The 13,957-nt window shown below is 47.8% G+C and overlaps 2 protein-coding genes across 3 annotated transcripts; both read left to right on the top strand.

Annotated features, from left to right (window-relative positions):
- Positions 1-2,304: 2,304 nt before the first annotated feature.
- On the top strand, positions 2,305-3,767 carry ccndx (cyclin Dx). The gene is made up of 4 exons (XM_028987654.1): positions 2,305-2,550; positions 2,676-2,891; positions 2,997-3,317; positions 3,609-3,767. The coding sequence occupies exons 1-4, from the start codon at positions 2,305-2,307 to the stop codon at positions 3,765-3,767; spliced, it is 942 nt and encodes a 313-aa protein (XP_028843487.1).
- A 614-nt stretch (positions 3,768-4,381) lies between these two features.
- nucb1 (nucleobindin 1) lies at positions 4,382-10,871 on the top strand. Of its 2 annotated transcripts, none has more exons than XM_028986200.1 (13): positions 4,382-4,561; positions 5,765-5,897; positions 5,977-6,084; positions 6,224-6,356; positions 6,436-6,539; positions 6,622-6,807; positions 7,389-7,479; positions 7,567-7,625; positions 8,398-8,490; positions 8,574-8,663; positions 8,750-8,923; positions 9,678-9,801; positions 10,083-10,871. In XM_028986200.1, exons 2-13 carry the CDS (start codon positions 5,769-5,771, stop codon positions 10,169-10,171), a joined length of 1,380 nt encoding a protein of 459 aa, XP_028842033.1. In that variant the 5' UTR covers positions 4,382-4,561; positions 5,765-5,768; the 3' UTR covers positions 10,172-10,871. The 2 variants fall into 2 exon arrangements, with proteins under 2 accessions (XP_028842033.1, XP_028842034.1); XM_028986201.1 differs by having other exon boundaries at positions 5,762-5,897.
- Positions 10,872-13,957: the final 3,086 nt, after the last annotated feature.

The following is a 13,957-nucleotide window of genomic DNA, read 5'->3' as shown; positions in this document are numbered from 1 at the left end:
ACAGCAGCACAGCACACAGTGAAATTTGTCCTCTGCATTAACCCATCACCCTGAGCGCCCGGGGAGAAGTGTGTGGGGACGGTGCTTTGCTCAGTGGCACCTCAGTGGCACCTTGACAGATCGGGATTCGAACCGGCAACCTTCTGATTACGGGGCCACTTCCTTAACCACTAGGCCACCACTGCCCCTATTGGGCATGATTTGGATGTTAACTGTGGATCGCTGGTTGCCAGGTCACACTGTGTTTACATGCATACTGAGTGTCTGGTTTTCTTGAGTTCAGAGGATGCTGAGGTGACATATTTATTCAAAACAGTTTGAGCTGTCCCCAAATTTCTTACGATACATGCACACACAGTTATATATAATTAAATAAATACGGTTACTTAGTCAGGCCATGAGGTTTCTATGTCAGATGAAATCTGAGCGGCGCACTTTAAAGAGCGGCAGTGTTGTGTCCACGAGCCAAATCCCCCAGGAGTGGGCGTTTGTCTGCTCTGTGTGTGTGTGTGTGTGTGTGTGTGTGTGTGTCCTGTGGAACATACGGCCCAGGCCTGGTGTCTGACACAGATTTGTAAAGGCAGACAATGCAGCTGTGACCCGCCCGGCTCCACTGTCTGCTGCCCGCTGTCCCCCTGCCGCCGCCCCTTTGGATCGTCCTCCCTGAACGGGGCCACACCAGATTGCCACAAGTCATGGGAGGAGCTGTTGGAAGGGGGACCGAGACTTGTGTTGCTTTGACAATGAGATTCCTCGGGGCAGGGAGGGGTCGGGGCACGCGAGTGAGTGTGACTTTACTGCCCCGGAACAAAAGTTTGCAGGAGGACAATGAATCCTCAGCTCCTGCTGCGCTGCGCTGCGCTGCGGAACAATACAGCAACAGGTCACAACCACCAAATGTAGAATATTCCAGAGATTTGTACAGAGACGCAGGCAGATTTCTACTTCTTTCACAGTTATATGGATTTATAATGGATTGTTCTGTACAAATAATTGTGCACTGTAAAGCTATACTGTTTAATGTAATACACATATTCAACACAGAAGTAATTGATGCTTTTAAACATCCAGAACCATTTAGAAAGATGTTTTCGTGAGACTGTTCACTACATTTACGGTTATAGATGATCACCAGACAAACAATGTTGTTCCAAGAACTTCCAAAAAAGTAGATTATTTAGACATTAGAACTAATAGATCCTGCTTTAGCCCAGACTGAGTGCAGACACATCCTTTTATCAAATGAGCAAAAAAGGCTATGTGCAGCATCTCCATATTACTGATGGTCATTTATTATTATGCTTTTGGCAAAAAAACTGTATTTATTTTGTAAATACAATTTAAAATAAAAAATATATTTGTACATAAAACGAATTTATAAATATGTATTTATATATTTAACTTTCTCTTTTTGGTTTTTTTAAAGCAAGGTCTGTGGTGTAAAGCAAGGTCAGTGATGGCTTAGCAGTTAAGGAAACGGACCCGTAATCAGAAGGTTACGGGTCCGCCAGGTTCCACTGAGGTCCCACTGAGGTCCCCACACACTGCGTCCCCTACACTGCGCCTGTCATGGCTGCCCACTGCTCACCAAGGGTGATGGTTAAATGCAGAGGACACATTTCACCGTGTCATTGTGTGCTGTGCTGCAGTTTTCCACAATAACTTTGTTTAAAAACTTTTGATTTTGCCCAAAGATCTCGATAAATACATTTGTGTGTATTTTATGTACCTGTACTTTATTTGAAAATCTTTTTGTTTTCTTTTCCAGATAAAGCTCCAAACTTGTCCAAAGTTTTCCCAAAGATATCAAAATATAAATAAATCAATTGTGGTGTGGTTCATGACACTTTCCTGAAAATCAACCCTGAAATCTAAATTAGGTTTGAGTGAAGAGCCGTGTGGACATTAATTGGAGAAGAATTGTCATTGTCAACAGGGTGACTCATTGTTAGTCACTCCCATTGTCACCGCCTGAAGATGACCCTTTAACTCGCTCGCTCCCTTTTCGGAGACAAGCTGTCACCCGGTCCCTCCGGGCCACTCCTTTTCTTATCGGCGCACTGGGGCCCCGCCCCTCGCTCTCTCCCCATGCCTCTCTCTCCTCTCTCCACCTGTTGATGCCATTGTTGAGCAGAGGGCATTCTGGGCCTTTTATCGTTTTACTCAGTGCACGGGACACGCCTCTCTTTCACACGCCCATCTCTCGCGCTCGCCCTCCACCTTGCCAGGGGTGTATAAATACTCGACGGACACTGCACTTACACACACACACACACACACACACCACTGAACGACCGCTGCAGCATGTCCGTGTCTCTGTGGTGCAAGGAGGAAGAGGGCCAGACGGAGACGGGCTCGCCGGGCTCGCCGGGCTCGCCAGGCATTGGCGGGTCCCCTCTCAGGGCCCAGTGGGACCCCAGCGTGTCGGGACGGCGCGTGGTCCAGAGGCTGCTGCAGGCGGAGGAGCGGTACCTGCCCTCTGCCCTCTACACCTCCCTCATCCAGCGGGAGCCCCAGCGCCGGGAGGAGCTGGCCAAGTGGACCCTGGAGGTAATCGCAAATGCTTCACTTTATGAGAATGTCACCTGCCGATACATTGGAGGTGTGGACTCGAGGTCCAGAGTTGTTTCGGCGCAGTTTGTCCTGCGATGATGGAGGAATTTCTGCCTCCTCAGGTGTGCTGTGATAGTGGCTGCGATGAGGCCGTCTTCCCCCTGTCCGTCTCTCTGCTGGACCTCTACCTGTCCGCCACCCTGGCCCTGCCCGTCTCGGCCTGCTGCCTGGCGGCGGCGTGCGTCCTGGTGGCCTCCAAACTGACGGAGAGCGAGGCGGTGACGGCGGACACGCTGTGCGCGGCGGCCGAGTACGAATTCATGCCCAGCAACCTCAGGGTGAGTCGAGCCTCTGACTTCTTCCCACGGCGTGATGTGATTGTGTGAGATGCGGGGAATGGGGTGTGCATGATGCTGAGCTGATCTCCATGTTCTCCGCCGCAGGAGATGGAGCGGATTGTCCTGGCGACGCTCAGGTGGGACGTGGCCGCGGTAACCCCTCAGGACTTCATGCCACATTTCCTGTCCTCGCTCGGGGAGCAGAGCTCAGGAGCCGCGGCCTCTGGAGACCTGCTCTCCACGCTCAGGCGGCACGCCGACACTCTGGTCGCCATGTGCGTCTGTGACTCTCACTTCCTGGGCACACCACCGTCGCTGATCGCCGCGGCCACCGTGAACTCTGCCCTGCGGGGACTGACCAATCAGAGCCCTGCACACCTGGGACACATGACTGCGTGTCTAGCTGATCTTTGTCAGACAGACATGGTGAGTCTCCATCCACTCAAATGCATGCCTATTATTAAGTGGAGAATGTATAGTTTTCTTTATCTTTTATAATTCACTGAAGGAAATTAAACAGTACCTTTCTAAAGTTTTAGCTTGTAGTGAAAGTTCTTGTTTTTTGCATCTAGCTCATAATAAGTTGTGACCATCTAAAGATAAAAAAAACACACTCTTAAAAAGAAATGTTGAACTGGAGGAGGACAGCGGTGTATTTCTGGGGGTTTTCTGAGCATTCGGTGTATTGCAATGAGAACGGTTGTCTGTGGTTGTCAGGTGGTGCTGCAGTACTACAGCCAGCTGATAGAGGGCGCCCTCCGAGATCGCCTGCGGGGCGGAGGCCGAGCCGGAGGGTCGCAGTCCGAGGACAAGGACGGGGGCTTCGAGGACGAAAGAGCGGGGACGCCCACCGACCTGAGGGACGTGGATCTCTAAAAGATTGAAATGGCAAATGAATAAAAAGCGCTCGCTTTCGCAGATCAGTGAAACTGATGTAAACTCCCGGGAAAAAAATGTCCCGAGTTTTGAAAACTAGCCTATTTATCAAGTCCTATAATTTAAAATTATTTATTTGTTCTGGGATGTTTTTTTAAGTTTATTTCTTATGCCATATTTATTATTTCCGTTGCACTGTCTGACTGTGACATGATATAATTTATATTTGATATTTATTTCATCAGTGTATTTATTATGAGTTGTTAACTGTGATTTAACTATTTATTTCATTTATTTATAGTTTTTCCCTTGTGGCATTTTGTTGATTAAATCCTGTAAATATTTAACAATGTACTATGATAACGGAAAGTGTTTCATGAACAGACTTTATACCGATCGTTCTGATAAACTCATGGAAAAGGAAATTAATTTGATAAAATAAGACGTGCCTGTACTTTTTATTTTCTCTTTTTATTTTTGCGAGAGACTACGTGTTGTCAATAATTATGCCAAAATGAGAAATAAATATTTTGTCTGTTAAATGTTGTGCATGACGGCGTTCTGGAAATGACAGGTGTACCGCGCATGCGCAGCGGCTCTGGTCTTGCGGCGCTTGCCGATGACGTCACGCTGCGCTCCGCTCGCTGCCTCCTGTCCTCCGGCAGGCTCTCCTTGAATCGCATTGAAAACGGCGGATGAAAAGTCGCCGCCGCGGCGTAGTTTTCGGAGAACTGGTGCGTTTCTGACGGGCTCGGCTGCACTGAACCCCCGTGGCCGGAGGTGCGACTCGTACGGTGAGTGATCGGGAGGAGACCCGGAAACGCGGCAGGCTGCTGCTGCTGAAGCTGAAGCTGCTGCCCACCGACTGCTCGCTCGTCGCCGCTCAAATTTCACTCCCGTCTCGTAGATCGTGTCGTTCGGCGACACGTTTTTATAAAAGTCGGTGGAAATCCCTTCACTTTACTGACCAGGTGTTTTAAACGCCAAGCGCGTCCTAGTTGTCGATAACGACTTAATGCTGAAACTAATTCTAATGCAATTAACCACTTTCTGGTAGAAGGAAAAGTTCAAAATGAAACTCGGTGTCATTGCAGTCTTTTCTCTGGTGCTCGCTGAAAAGAAAATTAACCCACATTCGTTCTAATTAAATTAAGGGTGCGGTTCCATCTGAAAATATTTGTGTTTTTCGCAAGATGACACCACTGTGAAAGTGAAAGTGAAGTGATTGTCATTGTGAAACACTGCAGCGCAGCACACGGTGATACGGCAAAATGTGTCCTCTGCTTTTTACCATCACCCTTTGACAGGCACCCGGGGAGCAGTGCGTGGGGACAGTGCTTTTCTCAGTGGCACCTTGGCGGGTCGGGATTCAAACTTCTGATTACAGGGCCGCTTCCTTAACCGCTAGGCTGCCATTACACTGCCACTACAGGATTATATGGCCTGTATGGTGATAATTCCAGGTTTCCTACAGTCACTAAAAACCTGGAAAAGTCATGGAGTCAGAAAAGAGAATTTTGAAAAGCTTGGAATACGAAATAAACATGACAAGTTCTGGAAAAGTCATTGAAATCTGATTGGCACATTAATGTATAACCTGAAGTCCACAGTTCCCGTAAAGCACAGGTCTATAGTATCTTTGCTGGCTTCACGTAGTGAACCGCGTCATGTTGCACCTCCGCAGCCACGTGCCTCCTTATAAAAACAGTAAATTACAGCTGATGATCTGATGCCCGAACCTGATGGGTCCAATTTACTTTTACTTTACTGTGCGAGCTTGGAGGAAGAAACACTGTCATTTAAGTTAAGATTTTTATGGGTGTCATACGTTTAGTTTAACAATATTTTGGTAAATTTTACCTTTTTTCCCTCCACATTTGCATAGAAACTGCCTTGGAGTAATTGAAAAGTCCCGGACATTCTTTAGTTAAAATGTGTAAGAACGCTGTAATTAGACCCCGGGACACAGATGCATGATCAATGTTTCATCCAAGCAGGACAATGTCTTCCGTCTGGCCTCTGCTGCTGCTGTCATCCCTGGCGTTGACCATCAGGGCTATTCCCATCGAACGAAACCCAAAAGCCGAGGAGGTTCAGCCTCCACAGGAGGAGAAACTGGAAGAGAATCAGGTAAATGTGCTCTAAAGCGTCTAATGTGCTCGGTGCTGTTGTTTTCACCTGATTTGGTCACATGACTTCATTCTTCCAGGACACGGGTCTGTATTACGACCGCTACTTGAGGGAAGTTATTGAAGTTCTGGAGACAGACCCTCACTTCAGAGAGAAGCTGCAGACAGCTAACACAGAAGACATTAAAGTGAGTCTGAGTCTGAGTCTGAGTCTGATTCTGAGTCTGTGTGTGTGTGTGTGTGTGTGTGTGTGTGTGTGTGTGTGTGTGTGTGTGTGTGTGTGTGTGTGTGTTTAAATGAGATTCACAGGCCATGTTTTGTCCCCAGAGTGGCAGGTTGAGTAAAGAGCTGGATCTGGTGGGGCACCATGTCAGGACCAGGCTGGATGAGCTGAAGAGGCAGGAGGTCTCCAGGCTGAGAATGTTGCTCAAGGCAAAACTGGACAGTACCAACACACAGAGTAAGAGAGAGCATGTCAACCCAGATCATGTGTATATTGCTCCTGCTCATCCGTATCTGCTCATCCGTGTCACCGGCAGGTGTCCAGATGGACCACGTGTCTTTGCTGAAGCAGTTTGAGCATCTGGACCCGCACAACCAGAACACTTTTGAGGCTAAAGATCTGGAGCTACTCATTGCTACGGTGAAAAGAGATCTTAGAGCAGCTTTCTGAGGTCTGGTAGAAGGGGGGGGATTAGAAGTGTGTAAAGTGTTTGTCCTGACAGGCCACCAAAGATCTGGAGAACTATGACGCAGAGCGGCACGAGGAGTTCAAGCGCTACGAGATGATGAAGGAGCACGAGCGGCGGGAGTATCTGAAGAGCCTGGATCAGGAGAACAGGGAGAGGGAGGAGAAGAGGATGGAGGAGATGAAGGAGAAGCATCGGCAGCACCCCAAAGTCAACGCCCCGGTGAGTGAGAAAATCACAACATCTCCCCGACTTGACTCAAATCGAGAAAAAATTACTTATTTCATATTTCGGTTGTTCATAGGTAATATTACAGAAAGTCAATTTATCAGCTACAATCATCAGCATATAGCTAAAGGGTTTCACACACACACACACACACACACACACACACACACACACACACACACACACACACATATATATAATTCACCATTGCAATGATTTACTTTATTGATTTGCAGCTCCGATAACAGGACTGTGGAGAGATTTATTTTTATTTTATTATTCTAATCTTTACATGAAATGTCAGTTTAAAAAACTGCAATTATGCTGCTTAGCTGAAATAAATATTTGATCAAAAACCTTTTTTTTTTTTTTTTTTTTCTTCTAAAACTTAATTGCTTGCAGGTAAGATATATAGTGTAATTTTTTTGCGTAGCCCTGTATGAACATGCCAACAGTCATATAAATGAATCCTTAGCTGTAGTTATTCACAGCTAAAGATTTATCGCGCTTTGTCGTCCACATCAGAAATGAGAAATCTTGGTCTGTCTCCGGTTTCTTCTCTCATCTCATCTCAGGGCAGCGTGGCTCAGCTGCGAGAGGTCTGGCAAGAGACGGACGGCCTGGACCCCCAGGAGTTCAACCCCAAAACCTTTTTCAAGCTCCACGGTGCGTGTCCACATGTCCGTTTCACCCAATCACCTGTCGCCTCGTGTCTCTTCACGGCTGTGTTTTGCCGTGTTTCCCTCGCAACAGATACCAATGGAGACGGGGTGTTGGATGAGCAGGAGCTGGAAGCCCTTTTTACCAAAGAGGTAACAAAAAACACAGAGCGTTGCTCGAGTCGCGAGTCTGTAAACTTCATAAACTCATAAGACTCGAGTTCTTAGTCGTTTAGAGCTGACGCTCAGTAAATTACCCGCACGGTGAGACACCATGCATGGTCGAACACGGATGGGACGCGATGCGCTTTGTCAGCTGTATCCAATCTCTGACGTTCCCAAATCAGGGCAGCAGGAGAAACGTTTTGTAAGGGTGTCAAAGGTTGAGCTGGTTGTTCTGTTGCCTATGTGAAGAGAATTGGAGATTGTGATAAATGTTCTAAAATTTCATATTGGGGGACACATATTGAGAATTTACATTTACAGCATTTACCAGACGCCCTTATCCAAAGCGACTTACAATCAGTAGTTATAGGGACAGTCCCCCCCCCTGGAGAAACTTAGGGTTAAGTGTCTTGCTCAGGGACACAATGGTAGTAAGCGGGATTTGAACCTGGGTTCAAACCTGGAGAAACTTAGGGTTAAGTGTCTTGCTCAGGGACACAATGGTAGTAAGCGGGATTTGAACCTGGGTCTCCTGGTTCATAGGCGAGTGTGTTACCCACTAGGCTACTACCACCCTACTTCTATATAAATACAGGTATATGCCTGCACTACATCCACCGACTGGGACCCATTTCAGTACAAGGAAACATGAAATATTTGATTGTCTTTAGTAACACGTTACTATTTCCAAACATTGAAAGGATGCAGCGAATCCGTGAATCTCCTTTGTAAGCGTAATTGCACATTCACTCTATCTCAGCTGGAGAAGGTCTACGACCCGCGTAATGAAGAGGATGACATGATGGAGATGGAGGAAGAAAGGCTGAGAATGAGGGAACATGTGATGAAAAATGTAAGGAACAACTTCGCTTTCTTTTGTTCCTGGAAAGGCCATTGGCTGTTGACCATTAAAGGTTTCTTCTGTTTCTGGCCTAGGTGGACATCAACCATGACCGCTTGGTTAGCCTGGATGAGTTCCTCAAGTCCACTGAAAAGAAAGAGTACAATAATCCTAAAGAATGGGAGGTATGGAACAGTGGTTCACTGTACTGTATAAACTTAGAGTTTTAATGAGAGTGAATAATTTAAAAATTCATTTTGTTCACTTTCAGACACTAGATGATACCAAGCCTGTCTACACAGAGGAGGAGCTTCTGCGATTTGAGGCGGAGCTCCGGGACAAGGAGGTGGAGCTCAGCAGGAGGGCCGAGACGTTGAGGCAGGAGCAGGAGTTGCTGAAGGAACGCGGCAAAGCCCTGGAGGCCCAGAAGCGAGAGTATCAGCAGGTGCACTGTGGACGACACTGTTTTACACTTTTTACTCCCCCCCCCCCCTGTAGCTCCCCACTCGCCTCCGTGGTGAGTTAAACACGTCGCTGTTCTCCAGGCTCGTCTTTTCCGTTAGAAATGTGCGCCACAGAGAGGATTTCTTGTGGCTGCACAACCACGAGCGTGTTATCCGCCATTGTTGTATGTAGGACGTGTTTTAGAGAAAAATGTTCTTGTGTAGACCAGGGCTCAGATTAGGACTCCTATCGACATCAGGAATCAGGATTTGTACCTTCAGCAGCCTCTGTTGCTAGAATCCATAACTGATTACCATGGAAACCATATTCTGATTCACCGCGTACCCGGTCACCTCGCACTGGTGCTAACATATTCTCACACCGCCGCTGCAGTCGCCAGGCTGCCCGCTCTATTGAGCCCCACGTAGGATCTGTTCGCTGCCGCCCTTGACCCGCCCCATTCGCCCTGTTATCGTCTGACCCCGAGCCCGGTCTGCCGGGAGTTCTGCGATGGCGTGGTGTAAATCATTAGTCATTACGGACACAAAATCCCAGCTTCTCTGAACACTTCGCTGAGCTCTTAAAGACGACCTCCAGCCAGATGTTGTGGGAGGTAAAAACCATTTTGGCGGGAACGGTGCCTGTGCAAAACGTGCAGTGGGATTTCTAGGTCTTTCTTTCTTCATTTTAATACGCATTCACTGTGCACGTTGAAATAAAGGAATAATATCCGTTTCATGTCTGCTCATTGTCAGGCGGTTCTGGAAATGTCCCAGAGGCAGAGGAACCAGCAGGCAGCCGATGGGCCGCCGCCCGCGGCCGCCGACGGAGAGCCGTTTCACCAGGAGATGAAGAAGCTGGAGGAGCAGGGGAACCTGGGTGAGTTTCAGTTGTCGAACCTGTTCTGGATGTCTGATGATGTCTGTCACATTAGTACACCGTGTACAATTAGAATATCTTTTTTTATTTCGAGAAGTAAATGGACAAGTGTAAAAGTTTGACCAGAACCAAATTATGTTGGTTGGAAGATGGAAGGCTAGTGAAGCAGTGAAAGGGTGTCTGATTCAACGCAAGAGCTTCTGTTTTTGAAGGTTTACCTTTTTTAAGTACTAGTTTTGGAAAGTTGGTACATAATTTGGTGTCTCTTTTTCTTCATTCAGAAATTAAAGTGGCAGTTGAGAGTGAAGGCAACGTCCAGAGCCACCTCCCTGCAGAACCTCCACAGAATCTGCCCCTTCACACGTCCTAACTACCCAGCTAACACACACACACACACACACACACACACACACACACTTCAGAACCTCTTCACCCTGGTCCACCTGTGCAGCAAACACACTCCCACACACACGCACCCTGATACTACCTCTACACAACGCGTGGCCTCTGTCGCCCCGCCCCACTAAAATGTGTAAACGCCCCTCGCTGTGTACCGTTCTGAAGTGTGACTTACTGGTTTGCACGGAACTATCAGGCCTTTTCTGAAGCAGAGACTTGGAACGCGGGAATTTATCTGAATGTTTTTTCTTTTTTTTATGTATAATCTGAAACTTGAGAACGGTTCTAACAGCGTGCTGGATGCTCTGTGTGGTTCTGAGCTCTCACCCTGCCTTTTAATGCTTTTTTTCTTTTTGTTTTTTAATTGCATGAGATTCTAGTACAATATTCTCATGGTAATAACTTTTAAAGTGTTACTTGAACATTGTTCTTTATGATTTGAGGGGATTTGTGTTATTTTTTATGTATTTGTTCTTTTGAAGAAAAGCACACGTTTGTGGATGTTCCTCTCTTGCGGGCTGTGGTGCTGGCAGGTGTGCAGACTAAACCAAGCAGAAATTGTGTAAAGACAATACGATCCGACACACACACACACACACACACACACTAAGAATATTCTTATCTGTGGTTTACTTCCAAAGCCTAATAAAGTATCAATATATAATCAAAAACATGCTGGTGTTTATTGACTTTCATCTAACCGATATTTGCAAGATAAATTCGATTCTGTGGTATATGTGAAGTGGCAGCGGTGGTCTAGCGGTTAAGGTGATTCCGCGTTCGAATCCCGAACTGCCAAGGTGCCGCTGAGCAAAGCACTGTCCCCACACACTGCTCCCCGGGCGCCTGTCATGGCTGCCCACTGCTCACCAAGGGTGATGGTTAAAAGCAGAGGACACGTTTCGTTGTGTCAATGTGTGCTGTGCTGCAGTGTTTCACAATGACAATCACTTCACTTTCAAGTGCAATAATTATTAAGTGTCTGTCTTATTTAATCATAAATCAATAAACCACATTTGATGCCAACCTGGTGTTCTGATTGGCTGCGAGGAATCCTGGGAAGGGCCCAGTGTCTTTTAAATATCATTCAGACTTATAATAGTGTTTATGGCCACAGGGTCACATGACCAGCTGTTGCTGAATAATGTTGCTTAGCAACAGCTGGGTCTGGGATTCACTATGTCGTAACAGAATTTGTACAGAAAAATGTAAAAATGTCTTGTTAATAAATAAATAATAAACTAATCAACTGTGGCGTCATCAGAATAATATCAGGTACAATAAAGTCTGAACTGCACTGACTATATTGTATTTTTTACTCTTGGATCAATGGATCAGTTTCATATCGTGATTCATGTCCCTGGAGAAAATGCATGATGACCTTTAACCTTTTGCTGGAATGCTTGTGTTTAGGTTTTGGAGTGACGTGTTGAAGCTGACCACCTGGGCCATGTGCTCCCTTACCCACAATGCATTCCTCATCCTTCATTAGCACATTCTCGCTGACCGTCTTCATGCCCCCTCTGGTGGCCACACAGCTGCCACCTGTCAATCATGCAGAGCTCTGATCAATAACCAGGACATGCGGCCAAATTCCGGACATATTTACACATCTGCTACTTCTTCTGTTGCACCTAAAAGCGTGTGTGTGTGTGTGTGTGTGTGTTTGTGTATTGCCTTCATTCCAGACCATACTAACCACAGCCTATCCCGAACCTCCCCGGTTTCCAGAGCCGGGCCCTCCCGAGCTCGGCGTTCTTCAGCAGCAGAAGATAACGCCTCACGCCGGCCGCTTGGTGCATCATGCCGAGTGCAGCATGAAGCCCGCTGCTGAGAGCAGAGAGAGAGAGTGAGGTGGAGGGGGGGGGGATGATTCACAGTCTGTAGGAAGCGATGTGTTTGTGTGAAAGAGGACAAATCTGTCACGTGGATGTGTGGGCTCGCTGGTGAATCATCGGCCCTTTTGTAGAGCGCGTGTCAGGATGTTTCTGGCTCGCATCTGACCCTCAAAGCGCTGATTTCCCTACAGCACGCATGTCCTCCTCCTTTTTAGTTTTCCGATCCCCCTCTCCTCTCTTTCCTTGTTTCCATACGGAAGCCCATGCAGGTCTGATGGCCAGGGTCAAAGTGCACAGGCACCCAGTAATGCCATCCGCAGAACTGAAGCAGCGTGCATCATCTTCAGACGCACATGCATATTGTTCCTGCATTAGCCCGTGTTTACTATTTTCATCCTTTTCGATTTCTTACCATTTATCTATCTTTCTTTCTCTCGTTTATCTTTTTTTTTGCATCACCCATTTGCATGTTTAAAGCATCATCGGTGTGCGATGCGAGCGCCATCAGCCGTATCTGGCAATCAGAGCAGGCTGAAATTAGGGCATGCTGCGGTGCCCGAGTCCGACGGCAGAGGGCGCCAGCGGCGGTGCGATCAGGCCGATCCGGTCCTGCATCTGCTGGGGTGTCAGCATGTCGCCCTGGCTCATGCTGCCGCTCACATCCGTCACCACAGCACGGGATGTACGCCCTCCGCCACGAACGCCCCAGATAAACGAACGCCTCGGCTCCGGAAACGGCCGCACAGACCCTCCTAACATCACTCCACTTGTGTCCTGCTCAGGCTTGTGCGGGCCTGTGACACCCACCTGGCTCCTGTCTTTGAACTTTGACCTGTCTTTGACCTGTATAGTGAGTCACTCTCTGATCTTTAAGACAAGGTGGAAGTAGCCTAGCGGGTACTCGCCTATGAACCAGAAGACCCAGGTTCAAATACCCCTTACTACCATCGTGTCCCTGAGCAAGACACTTAACCCCGAGTGTCCCCAGGAGGGGGACTGGTAGTAGCCTAGTGGGTAACACACTCGCCTATGAACCAGAAGACCCGGGTTCGAATCCCACTTACTACCATTGTGTCCCTGAGCAAGACACTTAACCCTGACTGTCCCTGTAACTACTGATTGTAAGTCGCTCTGGATAAGGGCGTCTGGTAAATGCTGTAAATGTAAATTTTTTGGCCCTCGCTGACTAGAAGAACAACTCACATGGAGAGAAGTAATTGTCACTGGATAGCTGTCCACTTTTGAAGACGTTAACCATTTACATTCACGCCCTTATCCAGAGCGTGACAGGGATACTCAGGGTTAAGTGCCCTGCTCAGGGACACAATGGTGATAAGTGGGGTTTGAACCTGGGACTTTGTGGCCTTCAGGTATCTTACCCGCTAGGCTGCTACCATTCTGTGTGATCCAGAGGATCCCTGTCACGTCAGCACCGATCGATTCAGATTGTTCAGGCGACCACCTACATCTGACACCGGTCCGAACTAAAGGCCTGGACACAGATGTTCCTCACAACACAACTCACTTCAGCCTGGACCTTTAACCTGGAATTTTAGCGGAAAGGCTGTTCCAGCCGTGATGCTTGACGACAGTATATATAATATACCACATAATACAGGAGACGTCTGTGTCACGTGTTCCACGTATCGGTGCATGGTGTGCGGAGGGCGCAAGTTTTGGTGGGTAAGTTTGACGTGACCATGCAGTGGATGCGACGGGGTCCGCAGCCACGATCCATTCATGATTCGCCGGACATTTTTTTTTTTTTTTTTGTAAACCGTGGGCGGCGATGGGCGAGTGGTGATGAAAGATAAACGCGGAGTCACTGCAGCTTCATCGCGGCGCGGTGACGCGCGTCCGCGTCCCGGCTCCCGAGAGCGCGCGCGCGCCCGGCGCGCTCCCGCGCTCGGTCCGCTTTT

The sequence above is a fragment of the Denticeps clupeoides genome, chromosome 7 (assembly GCF_900700375.1).
Source record: "Denticeps clupeoides chromosome 7, fDenClu1.1, whole genome shotgun sequence".
NCBI lineage: Eukaryota > Metazoa > Chordata > Actinopteri > Clupeiformes > Denticipitidae > Denticeps > Denticeps clupeoides.
The sequence above is the reverse complement of the archived record's forward strand: the minus strand, read 5'-3'. Positions and strand labels throughout refer to the sequence as shown.

Bases quoted from the DNA above. Each gene is read 5' to 3' on its own strand.
- nucb1 (XM_028986200.1), top strand. From the start codon at position 5,769: ATGTCTTCCGTCTGGCCTCTGCTGCTGCTGTCATCCCTGGCGTTGACC. The intron at 7,480-7,566 runs GTGCGTGTCCAC...CCCTCGCAACAG, and splicing joins AACCTTTTTCAAGCTCCACG to ATACCAATGGAGACGGGGTG. The intron at 7,626-8,397 runs GTAACAAAAAAC...ACTCTATCTCAG, and splicing joins AAGCCCTTTTTACCAAAGAG to CTGGAGAAGGTCTACGACCC.
- ccndx (XM_028987654.1), top strand. From the start codon at position 2,305: ATGTCCGTGTCTCTGTGGTGCAAGGAGGAAGAGGGCCAGACGGAGACG. The intron at 2,892-2,996 runs GTGAGTCGAGCC...TCTCCGCCGCAG, and splicing joins TCATGCCCAGCAACCTCAGG to GAGATGGAGCGGATTGTCCT. The intron at 3,318-3,608 runs GTGAGTCTCCAT...TGTGGTTGTCAG, and splicing joins ATCTTTGTCAGACAGACATG to GTGGTGCTGCAGTACTACAG.